At 43.9% G+C, this 18783-nt stretch overlaps 1 protein-coding gene across 1 annotated transcript in view; it reads right to left on the bottom strand.

The window, feature by feature from the left end:
* Positions 1-12813: 12813 nt before the first annotated feature.
* Positions 12814-18783, bottom strand: part of LOC311121110 (phospholipid phosphatase-related protein type 5-like) — a gene marked incomplete at both ends in the record, with an annotated part of 96027 nt that continues 90057 nt past the window's right edge. The window contains one exon of the mRNA XM_084195641.1: positions 12814-12843. Coding sequence (XP_084051767.1) covers positions 12814-12843 — 30 coding nt within the window. The remainder of the gene's footprint in view (positions 12844-18783) is intronic.

Genomic DNA, 18783 nt, shown 5'->3' on the forward strand with positions numbered 1-18783 from the left:
TCTAAAGAATACACTACATGTCCAAAAGTATGTGGACACATGCTCGTCAAACATCTCATTCCAAAATCATTGGCATTAATATGGAGTTGGTCCCCCCCTTTGCTGCTATAACAGCCTCCACTCTTCTGGGAAGACTTTCCACTAAATGTTGGAACATTGCTGCGGGGACTTGCTTCCATTCAGCCACAAGAGCATTAGTGAGGTCTGGCACTGATGTTGGGCAACTAGGCCTGGCTCGCAGTCGGCGTTCCAATTCATCCCAAAGGTGTTCAATGGGGTTGAGGTCAGGGCTCTGTGCAGTCCAGATCTCAACAAACAATTTCTGTATGAACCTCGCTTTGTGCACGGGGGCATTGTCATGGTAAAACAACAAAGGGCCTTCCACAAACTGTTGCAACAAAGTTGGAAGCACAGAATCGTCTAGAATGTCATTGTATGCTGTAGCGTTAAGATTTCCCTTCACTGGAACTAAGGGGCCCGAACCATGAAAAACAGCCCGGACCATTATTCCTCCTCCACCAAACTTTACAGTTGGCACTATGCATTCGGGCAGGTAGCGTTCTCCTGGCATCCTCCAAACACAGATTCGTCCGTCGGACTGCCAGATGGTGAAGCGTGATTCATCACTCCAGAAAACGTGTTTCCACTGCTCCAGAGTCCAATGGCGGTGAGCTTTACACCCCTACTGCTTGGCATTGCGCATGGTTATCTTAGGCTTGTGTGTGGCTGCTCGGCCATGGAAACCCATTTCATTAAGCTCCCGACTAACAGTTCTTGTGCTGACGTTGCTTCAAGAGGCAGTTTGGAACTCGGTAGTGAGTGTTGCAACCGAGGACTGGCGATTTTTACGCACTTCAGCACGCGGCGGTCCCGTTCTGTGAGCTTGTGTGGCCTACCACTTAGTTGCTGAGCCGTTGTTGCTTCTAGAAGTTTCCACTTCACAATTACAGCACTTACAGTTGACCCCTGGGGCAGCTCTAGCAGGTCAGAAATTTGACGAACTGACTTGTTGGAAAGGTGGCATCCTATGACGGTGCCACGTTGAAAGTCACTGTGCTCTTCAGTAAGGCCATTCTACTGCCAATGTTTGTCTACGGAGATTGCATGGCTGCGTGCTCGATTTTATACACCTGTCAGCAACAGGTGTGGCTGAAATAGCCGAATCCACTCATTTGAAGGGGTGTCCACATACCTTTGGCCATGTAGTGTTTATAAACACAGCTATAGTAAAAAGCTGAAGGTAAACGTCATTGACGTTGGTGTCAGCTGAGACCTGTCTTAACATTGTCATTAAATCCTTAAAGGTGCAATTTGCAGAAATAGCCTGCCAATTTTACTGAGGTCACGTCTCATGACTGCTGGTCACTACAACAGCCCTAAGTCTAACATACTTCCACAGCTCAGTATCATGACAAGATTAGGGTCTGTATTCAATCAGATCGGCTTTATCCGACATCTGCATAGCGGTTGTTGTTGTTTTGTCGAAGGTGGAACTGCGTTAGGGCTGTCAAATCCACATGCGGCTCCTGGCGTTTATACCTAAAGCGGACATTGCCATTGGCTGCAAGGAATCGCATTAAGAGAAATCACATGCATCCATTTTTACAAATTTGAACACTGGATCTACACCTCCATTAGGATGATAGAAATCCTCTTTATTTCGTTGAATGATTTTCAATTTGAGCGTAATTATTATTTTATTTTGAGATTACACTTTCTTGTTCTGAACTTCTAATGCAATTCAATTTGAGCGTAATTATTATTATATTTTGATGCGAGTGGGACGGGTGTGGCTTTGTGACAATGATCAAGAGCAGCTGCTCACCGATTTGACAGCTCTAACCCAGCTACACCTGCGACACTGCCAAAACATCAGCTATGCGGGTGTCGGCTACCGCCGGTTAATGCTTGATCTGATTTAATCTAGGCCTAGAGCCTTTCATTTCACATTCAGTAAACATGAACATTCTCCAGCCATTTTTTTTATTTTATTTATTTCTTCTTCCCCAGATGATAATGAATATCAACCCAGAGGCCTAGAAGAGAGTTATATCTGAACTGCAGATGTTTGGATGTGAGGAATATCATAGTGTCTTCCCATTTGCTAACTGAGCCATGGACCTCCTATGATGTAGAAGGAGAGGGGGATGGAGATAGAGGAGGAACTCAATGCTGAGCCCTCTCTCCCAGATAGCTCCACACCAAGCCCTGATGAGAGAGCAAATAGCTCCAAACCAACACTGCTAGGAGAGAGCAAACAGCTCCAAACCAACCCTGCCAGGAGAGAGTAAACAGCTCCAAACCAACCCTGCTAGGAGAGAGTAAACAGCTACCAACCAACCCCTTCTAGGAGAGATTAAACAGGTTCAAACCAACTGCTAGGAGAGTAATCAGATCCAAACAAACCCTGCTAGGAAAGAGTAAACAGCTCCAAACCAAGCCCTGATGAGAGAGTAAATAGCTCCAAACCAACACTGCTAGGAGAGAGCAAACAGCTCCAAACCAACCCTGATAGGAGAGAGTAAACAGCTCCAAACCAACCCTGCTAGGAGAGAGCAAACAGCTCCAAACCAACCCTGCTAGGAGAGAGTAAACAGCTACCAACCAACCCCTGCTGAGAGAGTAAACAGCTCCAAACCAACCCTGCTAGGGGAGATTAAACAGCTCCAAACCAACCCCTGCTGAGAGAGTAAATAGCTCCAAACCAACCACTGCTGAGAGAGTAAACAGCTCCAAACCAACCCCTGCTAGGAGAGATTAAACAGGTTCAAACCAACTGCTATGAGAGATTAATCAGATCCAAACAAACCCTGCCAGGAGAGAGTAAACAGCTACAAACTAACCCCTGTTGAGAGAGTAAACAGCTCCAAACCAACCCCTGCTGAGAGAGTAAATAGCTCCAAACCAACCACTGCTGAGAGAGTAAACAGCTCCAAACCATCCCCTTCTAGGAGAGATTAAACAGGTTCAAACCAACTGCTAGGAGAGATTAATCAGATCCAAACAAACCCTGCTAGGAGAGAGTAAACAGCTACAAACTAACCCCTGTTGAGAGAGTAAACAGCTCCAAACCAAGCCCTGATGAGAGAGTAAATAGCTCCAAACCAAGCCCTGATGAGAGAGTAAATAGCTCCAAACCAACACTGCTAGGAGAGAGCAAACAGCTCCAAACCAACCCTGCTAGGAGAGAGTAAACAGCTCTAAACCAACCCTGCTAGGAGAGAGCAAACAGCTCCAAACCAACCCTGCTAGGAGAGAGTAAACAGCTACCAACCAACCCCTGCTGAGAGAGTAAACAGCTCCAAACCAACCCTGCTAGGGGAGATTAAACAGCTCCAAACCAACCCCTGCTGAGAGAGTAAACAGCTCCAAACCAACCCTGCTAGGGGAGATTAAACAGCTCCAAACCAACCCCTGCTGAGAGAGTAAATAGCTCCAAACCAACCACTGCTGAGAGAGTAAACAGCTCCAAACCATCCCCTTCTATGAGAGATTAAACAGGTCCAAACCAACCCCTGCTATGAGAGATTAAACAGGTTCAAACCAACTGCTAGGAGAGATTAATCAGATCCAAACAAACCCTGCTAGGAGATATTAAACAGGTCCAAACCAACCCCTGATAGGAGAGATAAAACAGGTCCAAACTCAACCCCTGCAAGGAGACATTAAACAGGTCCAAACCATCCCCTTCTAGGAGAGATTAAACAGGTCCAAACCAACTGCTAGGAATGATTAAACAGCTCAAAACCAACCCCTGCTAGGATAGATTAAACAGGTCCAAACCAATTGTTGGGAGAAATTAAACAGGTCCAAACCAACCCCTGCTAGGAGAGATTAAACAGGACCAAACCAACTGCTAGGAGAGATTAAACAAGTCAAATCCAACCCCTGCTAGGAGAGATTAAACAGGTCCAAACCAACCCCTGCTAGGAGAGATTAAACAGGTCCATACCAACCCCTGCTAGGAGAGATTAAACAGGTCCAAACCAACTGTTGGGAGAAATTAAACAGGTCCAAACCAACCCCTGCTGAGAGAGTAAATAGCTCCAAACCAACCCCTGCTGAGAGAGTAAATAGCTCCAAACCAACCACTGCTGAGAGAGTAAACAGCTCCAAACCATCCCCTTCTAGGAGAGATTAAACAGGTTCAAACCAACTGCTAGGAGAGATTAATCAGATCCAAACAAACCCTGCTAGGAGAGAGTAAACAGCTACAAACTAACCCCTGTTGAGATAGTAAACAGCTCCAAACCAAGCCCTGATGAGAGAGTAAATAGCTCCAAACCAAGCCCTGATGAGAGAGTAAATAGCTCCAAACCAACACTGCTAGGAGAGAGCAAACAGCTCCAAACCAACCCTGCTAGGAGAGAGTAAACAGCTCTAAACCAACCCTGCTAGGAGAGAGCAAACAGCTCCAAACCAACCCTGCTAGGAGAGAGTAAACAGCTACCAACCAACCCCTGCTGAGAGAGTAAACAGCTCCAAACCAACCCTGCTAGGGGAGATTAAACAGCTCCAAACCAACCCCTGCTGAGAGAGTAAACAGCTCCAAACCAACCCTGCTAGGGGAGAGCAAACAGCTACAAACCAACCCCTGCTGAGAGAGTAAATAGCTCCAAACCAACCACTGCTGAGAGAGTAAACAGCTCCAAACCATCCCCTTCTAGGAGAGATTAAACAGGTCCAAACCAACCCCTGCTAGGAGAGATTAAACAGGTTCAAACCAACTGCTAGGAGAGATTAATCAGATCCAAACAAACCCTGCTAGGAGATATTAAACAGGTCCAAACCAACCCCTGATAGGAGAGATAAAACAGGTCCAAACCAACTGTTGGGAGAAATTAAACAGGTCCAAACCAACCCCTGCTGAGAGAGTAAATAGCTCCAAACCAACCCCTGCTGAGAGAGTAAATAGCTCCAAACCAACCACTGCTGAGAGAGTAAACAGCTCCAAACCATCCCCTTCTAGGAGAGATTAAACAGGTTCAAACCAACTGCTAGGAGAGATTAATCAGATCCAAACAAACCCTGCTAGGAGAGAGTAAACAGCTACAAACTAACCCCTGTTGAGATAGTAAACAGCTCCAAACCAAGCCCTGATGAGAGAGTAAATAGCTCCAAACCAAGCCCTGATGAGAGAGTAAATAGCTCCAAACCAACACTGCTAGGAGAGAGCAAACAGCTCCAAACCAACCCTGCTAGGAGAGAGTAAACAGCTCTAAACCAACCCTGCTAGGAGAGAGCAAACAGCTCCAAACCAACCCTGCTAGGAGAGAGTAAACAGCTACCAACCAACCCCTGCTGAGAGAGTAAACAGCTCCAAACCAACCCTGCTAGGGGAGATTAAACAGCTCCAAACCAACCCCTGCTGAGAGAGTAAACAGCTCCAAACCAACCCTGCTAGGGGAGATTAAACAGCTACAAACCAACCCCTGCTGAGAGAGTAAATAGCTCCAAACCAACCACTGCTGAGAGAGTAAACAGCTCCAAACCATCCCCTTCTAGGAGAGATTAAACAGGTCCAAACCAACCCCTGCTAGGAGAGATTATACAGGTTCAAACCAACTGCTAGGAGAGATTAATCAGATCCAAACAAACCCTGCTAGGAGATATTAAACAGGTCCAAACCAACCCCTGATAGGAGAGATAAAACAGGTCCAAACTCAACCCCTGCAAGGAGACATTAAACAGGTCCAAACCATCCCCTTCTAGGAGAGATTAAACAGGTCCAAACCAACTGCTAGGAGAGATTAAACAGCTCAAAACCAACCCCTGCTAGGATAGATTAAACAGGTCCAAACCAATTGTTGGGAGAAATTAAACAGGTCCAAACCAACCCCTGCTAGGAGAGATTAAACAGGACCAAACCAACTGCTAGGAGAGATTAAACAAGTCAAATCCAACCCCTGCTAGGAGAGATTAAACAGGTCCAAACCAACCTCTGCTAGGAGAGATTAAACAGGTCCAAACCAACCCCTGCTAGGAGAGATTAAACAGGTCCAAACCAACTGTTGGGAGAGATTAAACAGGTCCAAACCAACCCCTGCTATGAGAGATTAAACAGGACGAAACCAACTGCTGGGAGAGATTAAACAGGTCCAAACCAACCCCTGCTATGAGAGAGTAAACAGCTACAAACTAACCCCTGTTGAGATAGTAAACAGCTCCAAACCAAGCCCTGATGAGAGAGTAAATAGCTCCAAACCAAGCCCTGATGAGAGAGTAAATAGCTCCAAACCAACACTGCTAGGAGAGAGCAAACAGCTCCAAACCAACCCTGCTAGGAGAGAGTAAACAGCTCTAAACCAACCCTGCTAGGAGAGAGCAAACAGCTCCAAACCAACCCTGCTAGGAGAGATTAAACAGGTCCAAACCAACCCCTGCTAGGAGAGATTAAACAGGTCCAAACCAACTGTTGGGAGAGATTAAACAGGTCCAAACCAACCCCTGCTATGAGAGATTAAACAGGACGAAACCAACTGCTGGGAGAGATTAAACAGGTCCAAACCAACCCCTGCTATGAGAGATTAAACAGGACGAAACCAACTGCTGGGAGAGGTTAAACATGTCCAACTCCAATTGTGCTCAGAAGCATTCCCAAACGGCCTCCGACCATCCTCCACCCCACAAGAAAACAAACCTTGCTCAAAGCCAAAGATGCTCCTCACCACAATTTGAACAAACTAACATCAAACAACCGAGACTGAAGCAGCAACTGCTGCCACTGCCCAAGTCCCATTGGGGCCCAGCCTCTTGACATGTTTTACTGATCAGGTCCCATTGGGCCCCAGCCTCTTGGTGTGTTTTACTGACCAGGTCCCATTGGGGCCCCAGCCTCTTGGTGTGTTTTACTGACCAGGTCCCATTGGGGACCATCCTCTTGGTGTGTTTTACTGATCAGGTCCCATTGGGGTCCAGCCTCTTGGTGTGTTTTACTGATCAGGTCCCATTGGGGTCCAGCCTCTTGGTGTGTTTTACTGATCAGGTCCCATTGTGGCCCAGCCTCTTGGTGTGTTTTACTGACCAGGTCCCATTGGGGCCCAGCCTCTTGGTGTGTTTTACTGATCAGGTCCAATTGGGGCCCCAGCCTCTTGGTGTGTTTTACTGACCAGGTCCCATTGGGGTCCAGCCTCTTGGTGTGTTTTACTGACCAGGTCCCATTGGGCCCCAGCCTCTTGGTGTGATCAGGTCCCATTGGGCCCCAGCCTCTTGGTGTGTTTTACTGACCAGGTCCCATTGGGCCCCAGCCTCTTGGTGTGTTTTACTGACCAGGTCCCATTGGGCCCCAGCCTCTTGGTGTGTTTTACTGATCAGGTCCCATTGGGGTCCAGCCTCTTGGTGTGTTTTACTGACCAGGTCCCATTGGGTTTCCAGCCTCTTGGTGTGTTTTACTGATCAGGTCCCATTGGGGTCCAGCCTCTTGGTGTGTTTTACTGATCAGGTCCCATTGGGGTCCAGCCTCTTGGTGTGTTTTACTGACCAGGTCCCATTGGGCCCCAGCCTCTTGGTGTGTTTTACTGACCAGGTCCCATTGGGCCCCAGCCTCTTGGTGTGTTTTACTGACCAGGTCCCATTGGGCCCCAGCCTCTTGGTGTGTTTTACTGACCAGGTCCCATTGGGCCCCAGCCTCTTGGTGTGTTTTACTGACCAGGTCCCATTGGGCCCCAGCCTCTTGGTGTGTTTTACTGACCAGGTCCCATTGGGCCCCAGCCTCTTGGTGTGTTTTACTGACCAGGTCCCATTGGGCCCCAGCCTCTTGGTGTGTTTTACTGATCAGGTCCCATTGGGGTCCAGCCTCTTGGTGTGTTTTACTGACCAGGTCCCATTGGGTTTCCAGCCTCTTGGTGTGTTTTACTGATCAGGTCCCATTGGGGTCCAGCCTCTTGGTGTGTTTTACTGATCAGGTCCCATTGGGGGTCCAGCCTCTTGGTGTGTTTTACTGACCAGGTCCCATTGGGCCCCAGCCTCTTGGTGTGTTTTACTGACCAGGTCCCATTGGGCCCCAGCCTCTTGGTGTGTTTTACTGACCAGGTCCCATTGGGCCCCAGCCTCTTGGTGTGTTTTACTGACCAGGTCCCATTGGGCCCCAGCCTCTTGGTGTGTTTTACTGACCAGGTCCCATTGGGCCCCAGCCTCTTGGTGTGTTTTACTGACCAGGTCTGAGACATACTGTATTCTGTTCTCTATGTAATGGATTGTTTCTGTCACATGTCATTCATCACATACAGTGGGGAAAAAAGGTATTTAGTCAGCCACCAATTGTGCAAGTTCTCCCACTTAAAAATATGAGAGAGGCCTGTAATTTTCATCATAGGTACACGTCAACTATGACAGACAAATTGAGAAGAAAAAAATCCATAAAATCACATTGTAGGATTTTTAATGAATTTATTTGCAAATTATGGTGGAAAATAAGTATTTGGTCACCTACAAACAAGCAAGATTTCTGGCTCTCACAGACCTGTAACTTCTTCTTTAAGAGGCTCCTCTGTCCTCCACTCGTTACCTGTATTAATGGCATCTGTTTGAACTTGTTATCAGTATAAAAGACACCTGTCCACAACCTCAAACAGTCACACTCCAAACTCCACTATGGCCAAGACCAAAGAGCTGTCAAAGGACACCAGAAACAAAATTGTAGACCTGCACCAGGCTGGGAAGACTGCATCTGCAATAGGTAAGCAGCTTGGTTTGAAGAAATCAACTGTGGGAGCAATTATTAGGAAATGGAAGACATACAAGACCACTGATAATCTGCCTCGATCTGGGGCTCCACGCAAGATCTCACCCCGTGGGGTCAAAATGATCACAAGAACGGTGAGCAAAAACCCCAAAACCACACGGGGGGACCTAGTGAATGACCTGCAGAGAGCTGGGACCAAAGTAACAAAGCCTACCATCAGTAACACACTACGCCGCCAGGGACTTAAATCCTGCAGTGCCAGACGTGTCCCCCTGCTTAAGCCAGTACATGTCCAGGCCCGTCTGAAGTTTGCTAGAGTGCATTTGTATGATCCAGAAGAGGATTGGGAGAATGTCATATGGTCAGATGAAACCAAAATAGAACTTTTTGGTAAAAACTCAACTCATCGTGTTTGGAGGACAAAGAATGCTGAGTTGCATCCAAAGAACACCATACCTACTGTGAAGCATGGGGGTGGAAACTTCATGCTTTGGGGTTGTTTTTCTGCAAAGGGACCAGGACGACTGATCCGTGTAAAGGAAAGAATGAATGGGGCCATGTATCGTGAGATTTTGAGTGAAAACCTCCTTCCATCAGCAAGGGCATTGAAGATGAAACGTGGCTGGGTCTTTTAGCATGACAATGATCCCAAACACACCTCCCGGGCAACGAAGGAGTGGCTTCGTAAGAAGCATTTCAAGGTCCTGGAGTGGCCTAGCCAGTCTCCAGATCTCAACCCCATAGAAAATCTTTGGAGGGAGTTGAAAGTCCGTGTTGCCCAGTGACAGCCCCAAAACATCACTGCTCTAGAGGAGATCTGCATGGAGGAATGGGCCAAAATACCAGCAACAGTGTGTGAAAACCTTGTGAAGACTTACAGAAAACGTTTGACCTGTGTCATTGCCAACAAAGGGTATATAACAAAGTATTGAGAAACTTTTGTTATTGACCAAATACTTATTTTCCACCATCATTTGCAAATAAATTCATTAAAAATCCTACAATGTGATTTTCTGGATTTTTTTTCCTCAATTTGTCTGTCATAGTTGACGTGTACCCATGATGAAAATTACAGGCCTCTCTCATCTTTTTAAGTGGGAGAACTTGCACAATTGGTGGCTGACTAAATACTTTTTTTCCCCACTGTACCTTCTGTGGCAGGAACAAAATGATGAAACATTATCACATATCATACATTTTCTTCTGGTATGTTCCTTCCAATAAGCGCTACTATAGTACTGTAAGTATTTCAGACAGACAGACGGAGCTAACAAAACAAGGTTTGAATCTTTAGGGAGAAAAAAATAACTCTGCCTTTGTGCACCTGTAGATGTGGGGGGCTGGCCTGTATGCATTAACCATCTCAGAGCACCTGTAGATGTGGGGGGCTGGCCTGTATGCATTAACCATCTCAGAGCACCTGTAGATGTGGGGGGCTGGCCTGTATGCATTAACCATCTCAGAGCACCTGTAGATGTGGGGGGCTGGCCTGTATGCATTAACCATCTCAGAGCACCTGTAGATGTGGGGGGCTGGCCTGTATGCATTAACCATCTCAGAGCACCTGTAGATGTGGGGGGCTGGCCTGTATGCATTAACCATCTCAGAGTAGGAGTGCTGATCTAGGATCAGGGTCCCCTCATGTCCATCTAGTCTTATTCACTGTGATCTAACAGGCAAAACTGATCATAAAACAACACTTGGCTGAGACACTTGATACATTCGGCCCACCGGACCCCACTAGTAAGGAAAACTTGACAGAAGTCCTTCCCCACAGGCGACAGACGGAGCAGTGTACCAGAAGATTCTACAGAATCCAATAACGGAAAACTTCGTGTCCCAAATTACATCATATTCCCTATATAGTGCACTACTTTTGACCAAAGCCCTAGGGATTTGGTGCCATTTGGTAGGCAGACAACAGCTCCAGAAATGCTCTATTCTACATTATGTTCCTCTACTCTGGTGACTCTCAGTTAGCAAATAACTCTCTGCTGTTTAACTAACAGTCAGAAATGGCTCTCTGCTGTTTAACTAACAGTCAGAAATGGCTCTCTGCTGTTTAACTAACAGTCAGAAATGGCTCTCTGCTGTTTAACTAACAGTCAGAAATGGCTCTCTGCTGTTTAACTAACAGTCAGAAATGGCTCTCTGCTGTTTAACTAACAGTCAGAAACGGCTCCCTGCTGTTTAACTAACAGTCAGAAATGGCTCCCTGCTGTTTTGCTCCCTCTTTGTTTGTTTGTTTGTTTGTCTTTCGTAGGACCGTAGGAGAGTCAGTCAAGGAACCTGCTCCTCCAACGAGTCCTCTACAACAACAGACTGTGATGTCACCCTATTGCATATTGTCTTCCTTCTACAGTGTAGCTCAATCAATCTTTCTGCTTTTAGGGATGTTCTCATTCAGCACACCATTCACAACAGACAAACAGGACTCAAGCAAACAGCAAGATATTCAGTATTCAGCGTAGGTTAGTGAAATCACAAGAGGAGCGAGCAATTTAGATTATTTTTTATTCAAAGATTGTTCATTTTGTCTACAGTGTAAAAGGTCATGATTTGATTGATGTTCAAGTCAAAAAGACAAAGGAATGAAATACAAGTATGGTAAAATAACTGGGTGGGAATAATATCAACAGCATCCATACAAAATGAATCTCTATGCTACAATGACACTGTAACCGTCTGACTTCAAACCAGGAAGAAGAAGAAGAAGAATGTACCAATCAGCCATTTTAAAAAGGATCAGTAGGTTGCGTGAAAGTCTTGTCTATCGAAACAAACCTTTTTTTAACAAAAAGGTATGAAATATGTAGTAGAGTCTGTAAAATAACATAAATGGAGGAAATATTAACACTATTCACAAGTCAGGCTATAAAAAAATCAGAACATAGAGATGTGTATCCTAGCTGTATAACATGGTATAGCTATCTCATGATAACAAAACAATCAAGTACTAATAGTTAGTTGATAAAATAAACAACACGCACTGTAATTTTTGTGAACAAACACACACAGTACATACAGTACATACAACACATACAGTACATACAGTACATACAGTACATACAGTGCATACAGTACATTTAGTACATACAGTACATAGAGTGCATACAGTGCATACAGTACATACAATACATACAGTGTATACAGTACATACAGCACATACAGTACATACAGTACATACAGTACATACAGTGCATACAGTGCATACAGTACATACAGTACATACAATGCATACAATACATACATTGCATACAGTACATACAGTACATACAGTGCATACAGTACACACATTACACACAGTACATACAGTGCATACAGTACATACAGTGCAGTACAGTACATACAGTACATTGTGCATACAGGGCATACAGTACATACAATGCATACAATACATACATTGCATACAGTACATACAGTACATACTGTACAGTACATAGTGCATACAGGGCATACAGTACACACAGTACATACAGTACATACAGTACATACAGTACATACAGAACATACAGTGTACAACCATAAGAAAATAGACAGCAATAACATTTGGCAAAAGGATATTGACGTATGTATACATTTTATACAGCTATTTTTTTCATCATTTGAATATAATAACACTTTAGCAGTTAGGTCTTGCAATGCACATGTTAGCAGATTTTACTAATCCTGAATTGATATGCATATTTGTCAAAATTTATAATTTAGAAGTGATGATTAAGAACCTATTTGACCAACATTGTGGCAAAATGGATGAGTCACTTCCATGGTGAATTCCTATCTGCTTCAGTAGATAGTGGCATCTGGGTCCAGTTGATTCAAGTTGATTCCAGTTGATTTTCTTCATTTGGGGATTTAGTCCCAAAATAGATTAAATAAATGGAGAAACCCAGCAAAGGCCTTTCCAATCATGCTATTGAGGAATTTTAACCTGACTGCTGTATAGGCCATGATACAGAGACTGGACAGACAACAACACTAACAGACCTCATACAGTAACCGTACATAATGAGTTAGCATTGCACCTTGACTATTAGATTTTTGATTGGACGGTGAAGAGCTATTCAATTTTTGATTGGACGGTGAAGAGCGTGGATGTCCAATGGGTTTGCCAGACTGCTGATTCAGCGTCATGTGACCTCAGCGAAGGCGATGTGATTCTAAAAAGAGGAAAGATAAAATACAACAGCGATGTAATAAGACGAGTTACAGAAAAATTTATTTTGGGGGGGGGGGGATGCGGCTTGTACTCTAGCTATGTGTTACCTTGATCATCTAGTTCAACCGCCATATTATTATTATTATTTAAATCTTTATTTTAACAGGGAAAAACAGACTGAGACCTGGATCTCTTTTACGGCTGTGCCCTGTGTAAACATGTTGACATGTACAGTTTTAGACATACAGACAAGAACATTTCAAACATACAAAACAAAAAAACACAATTCAACAGAAACAATCACAGACAACATCATATTGATCCTCCAATAAAATGGGCAAGGGACACCAGCGTGTCTAACTTAAGTTGAATCTGCAGTTTGTTCCATAAATAAGGTGCATATAGCCCCTGTCTGTGTCAGATGCAGATGCAAGATTCATACGCCATTCAAAAAGTATTCCTAATCACGTTACACAGGAAATTTTCATACTTATGAAGGTTTTAGGAAGGCTTCATTAACCCTTGAATGTTGTCGTTTGTTTTAAAATGGGACTGAAGACTGATGCAGTTATTTGTGTCAGTGTTTCTGGGTAAAAAAATAATAATAATCTGGTGGACTGGGAGGGTGTCATGACCGCCACAGCCTGACTGATGTGGTATAACAGGTTGGTAATGCCTCACATCTACGGCTGTGGCGGACATGACATTTTGTCAAGCAAATAACTGCCTGTCTCATGGTAATTGTTCCGGTAATTAACATAAACACATTGAGCATCTCTTGGCTTCTAAACGTAGCCTACAAGCCACTGACGCAGACCTTTGGAACGTCTACATTTTAAAGTCTAATCAATTCCATTCAATATAGCCAACATCATCACATTAAATCCATTATTTATTTTAGACAGGTCTAAAGAAACATGTTATGAAGAAAATGTAGTCTATTTCAGAAGAACAGAATAGCATACTCTGAGTTGTCATTATGTCAGGCCCTGATCTGGCTATGCCATATGGCTGTGGGCTACACTAGTTCATTTAGCAGACAAGATTTGGTTAGAATTCCGTGGCATTATTTTATATTATTTTATAGTATGAAGAATGCAAATGAACAAAGCTGAATAAAATAGAAAGGATATTTCTTCCAAATGATTTGAGGGAGTGCGCATATGCGGCTATTCTGTGTTGAGCGGTTAACAAAGAAACAGTTCCTCCTATATGCTTAATTTACAGCTATTTGTGCAACTTTAGCTGTTATACAAACGTTGGGCTACATGTTTAGATTGTTAATACATTCTAAGGCTGCATGATGCGACTGGTTCAGTGTTTTTTACGCAGGTTGCACAAACTTCATCAGTCTCTCATTCACAATTTGACAAGCACTTGATAATGCCTCAAATTTCCCGGCGGCATCCCCTTTGTGTGGCCGTAATGCCCCCTAAAAAAATTCATGTATTTTGCGGCCAGTGGCCGTTGTGCCCTTGAGCTGAGTATAATCATTATAATTCCCTTCTCCCGGCTGCGTGCTCCGAAGCACCTCTCACTCACATAGCTCTCTCAGATACAGTACCAGTCAAAAGTTTGGACACACCTACTCATTCCAGGGTTTTTCTTTATTTTTCCTATTTTCTACAGTGTAGAATAATAGTGAAGACATCAAAACTATGAATTAACACATACGGAATCATGTAGTGTTAAACAAATCAAAATATATTTTATATTTGAGATTCTTCAAAGTAGCCACCCTTTGCCTTGATGACAGCTTTGCACACTCTTGGCATTCTCTCAACCAGCTTCATGAGGTAGTCACCTGGAATGCATTTCAATTAACAGGTGTGCCTTCTTAAAAGTTAATTTGTGGAATTTCTTTCCTTCTTAATGCGTTTGAGCCAATCAGCTGTGTTGTGACAAGGTAGTGGTGGTATACAGAAGATAGCCCTATTTGGTAAAAGAACAGCTCAAATAAGCAAAGTGAAACGACAGTCCATCATTACTTTAAGACATGAATGTCAGTCAATCTGGAACATTTCAAGAACTTTGAAAATGTCTTAAAGTGCAGTCGAAGAAAACATTAAGCGCTATGATGAAACAGGCTCTCATGAGGACCACCACAGGAAAGGAAGACCCAGAGTTACCTCTGCTGCAGAGGACAAGTTCATTAGAGTTAACTGCACCTCAGATTGCAGCCCAAATAAACGCTTCACAGAGTTCAAGTAACAGACACATCTCAACATCAACTGTTCAGAGGAGCCTTCATGGTCGAATTGCTGCAAAGAAACCACTACTAAAGGACACCAATAAGAAGAACAGACCGGTGGAAATCTGCCCTTTGGTCTGATGATTTGGTTCCAACCGCTCTGTCTTTGTGAGACGCAGAGTAGGTGAACGAATGATCTCTGCATGTGTGGTTCCCACCGTGAAGCATGGAGGACGTGTGATGGTGTGGGGGTGCTTTGCTGGTGACACTGTCTGTGATTTATTTAGATTTCAAGGCACACTTAACCAGCATGGCTACCACAGCATTCTGCAGCGATACGCCATCCCATCTGGTTTGCGCTTAGTGGGACTACCATGTGTTTTTCAACAGGACAATGACCCAAAACACACCTCCAGGCTGTGTAAGGGCTATTTGACCAAGGAGAGTGATGGAGTGCTGCATCAGATGATATGGCCTCCACAATCACCCGACCTCAACCCAATTGAGATAGTTTGGGATGAGTTGGACCGCAGAGTGAAGGAAAAGCAGCCAACAAGTGCTCAGCATATGTGGGAACTCCTTCTAGACTGTTGGAAAAACATTCCTCATGAAGCTGGTTGAGAGAATGTCATGAGTGTGCAAAACTGTCATCAAGGCAAAGGGTGGCTATTTGAAGAATCACAAATCAAAAATATATTTTGATTTGTTAACGCTTTTTGGATTACTACCTGATTCCATATGTGTTATTTCATTGTTTTGATGTCTTCACTATTATTCTACAACGTAGAAAATAGTGAAAAATTAAGAAAAATCCTGGAATGAGTCGGTGTGTCCAAACTTTTGACTGGTACTGTATCTCAATTCTTATTAGCCAATGCCCTCACAGGCAATCTTGGGTACTTCCCAAAGGCTACAAGTGAAGACAGACACATCGGGGCGTGCGTCCTTATCAAATTCCGAGGCGCATATTGAAGATGTTAGAAGAACTGTCCATATTTGCACAATTCTTCATCAGCCAACAAGATGAGTAGGCCTAACAAACAGCAAAAGCACTAGCCTATGTCAATCTACCTTCCCCCACAGTACAAAAGTTGACCTATTCTATTCCAAACATAGTCTGGGACAGTTGTGGGATGCGATAGAGCCCAAATTAATACAACCACTATCATCAAAAAACCTTTTAAAATCAATGAGGCTGATGCAACAGATCAGAACGTTTAGCTTAATATTTTGACAAACTATTATTTCTATTTCAATATCATATATATACAATAATAATATATATAATATATTAAATTATATTAATAATATTAGTTATTAGCACAGTAATGCACACGGCAGTAGGCTATAAGCGCGAATGTTCCAAAATACAATCAATTAGCGGAAAAACGACATTCTCAAAAGTGACCGCAAATGTCATTATGCATGTAATGCTTTTTTATAAAAGTGCATTTTTATGGTGAAAATAATCTTCTTCAAACTTGAAACTCACGTGCCACCTATGTATGCCAGTTAGGCTCTACACCGGTTGTAAAGCGGATTAATGTGCTTAATTTTAAGAAGTTATTTGGCCACTTAAGTTGTGATACAAACCTTATCAAAGTATATAGGCCTATGGGCTAGGCTACATGAGGTGTGCGGCTATGATTCGAAAAAGTAGCAAAAAAAAGGCATGCGCTGTTTCTTGCCTTACTGAACACAAGCTGGGCATCATTCACAAGTGATCATATATCATTCACATGTGATAGGCTAATCTTGTCACCCATCAGACTATTGTTGATTTAATCTTGTCTTTACATATAGTGAATAATATGTGTGAAATTAGTTTTGATTTAGAATGGACCATTATCATGCACCTGTCCTGAAACAGCAGCAGGGGGAAACACATACATGTCATTTATGCACTTAAATAGCGAATGGATGACGCTTGTCCCGTGGTTCATTTTCATGCCAGCCAGGTAGGCTATACTCCTGTTGTAAAGAGAAGCAATGTGCTTAATATTAGGAAAGTTGAGAAATAAATATAGCAGGCCTAGCCTATAGAAATCTCTTTTTAATAGAGGCCATCAAAACTGTTTTTTTTTCACACAATTGCATAGCCTATAGAAATGTTGACAACAACATGAGCTCATGACTCATGACTCCATAAGAGCGTCTGCTAAATGACGAAAATGTAAATGTAATGTAAGTGTTTGATTCGATTTTCGAAAACATTTGCATTGACGTGAGAGTGATTAGAGGGACAATCGAGTGCTGAGTACCAGGCAGTTAGCAAGTTTGGTAGGCTACTAATGACCATTTAGCAGCATCAGAGCTTGGAGAAGCCTTGTTACCGTGACTACATTTACATTTTAGTCATTTAGCAGACACTCTTATCCAGAGAGACTTACAGTTAGTGAATACATATATATTTTTTTATACTGGCCCCCCGTGGGAATCGAGCCCACAACCCTGGCATTGCAAACGCCATGCTCTATCAACTGAGCTACATCCCTGCCGGCCTTTCCCTCCCCTACCCTGGGCCAATTGTGCGCCACCCCATGGGTCTCCCGGTCGCGGCCGGCTGCGACAGAGCCTGGATTCGAACCAGGATCTCTAGTGGCACAGTTAGCACTGCGATGCAGTGCCTTAGACCACTGCGCCACTCAGGAGTTACGTGGAAGTTGACAGTGGTCATGACTCGTGACTGCAGGTGTGGCGGCCCTACACAATAACAGCCCTACTCACATCACATAATTCACAGCGCTGCTAACTAACTAGTCGCTATGCAACAGTATGAAGAAATGTTCTTGAGCACCTGAGACATCGAGAACGTTGAGTAACTAACCACTTCTCCCACAGTAAAACCAGCTCTGAAGAGCTTGACGCAGTGGAAAAACAGGGACCCCACAGGTCAATACTGTGGTTAGCAGGAAGGGATTATAATACAATTTCACCAACCACAATAAGATAACTATGTGAGTGAGTCACTGGCAGAGAAAGACACAGTATTGTCAGGGTCAGTGCTCTGCTTCCACACAACTCATCCAAATGGAAAGTGGTGGACTGCATGTTCTGTTGTATGCATTGTTCTATGCCTGTAGGACACTCTTCCAATTGGCTGGTTTTATAATATAATAATATAATATGCCATTTAGCAGACGCTTTTATCCAAAGCGACTTACATTTTTGTGTATGGGTGGTCCCGGGGATCGAACCCACTACCTTGGCGTTACAAGCGCCGTGCTCTACCAGCTGAGCTACAGAGGACCACCAAAAGGTATTCAATTCAGAGAATATATTGATGTGTATCAGTGCATCATACAGTGCTATGTTTATTCATTAGATTAGTAGGGGAGAGTGGGGTAAGTTGAGCCATTTTTTTTACATTCAGCATCACTCCGTCAAGGGAAAGATAGTATTATTTCTAACAAAGATATCTGCATATATATTTCAGGATTTTGCGTATCCCTGGAAATAATCAGAATTCATGTAAATATGACAGTTTTGAAAACATAACTTGTCGGGAAAAAAAAGTGGTCTCTCGGCACAACTTTGCCCGGGTATGGGGTAAACTGAGTCGCTTAGCCCGGGTATGGGGTAAACTGAGCCTCTTAGCCCAGGTCTGGGGTAAACTGAGCCGCTTAGCCCGGGTATGGGGTAAACTGAGCCTCTTAGCCCGGGTATGGGGTAAACTGAGCCGCTTAGCCCGGGTCTGGGGTAAACTGAGCCGCTTAGCCCGGGTATGGGGTAAACTGAGCCGCTTAGCCC

Source organism: Coregonus lavaretus (assembly GCF_964263955.1).
Source record: "Coregonus lavaretus genome assembly, contig: HAP1_SCAFFOLD_1386, whole genome shotgun sequence".
NCBI lineage: Eukaryota > Metazoa > Chordata > Actinopteri > Salmoniformes > Salmonidae > Coregonus > Coregonus lavaretus.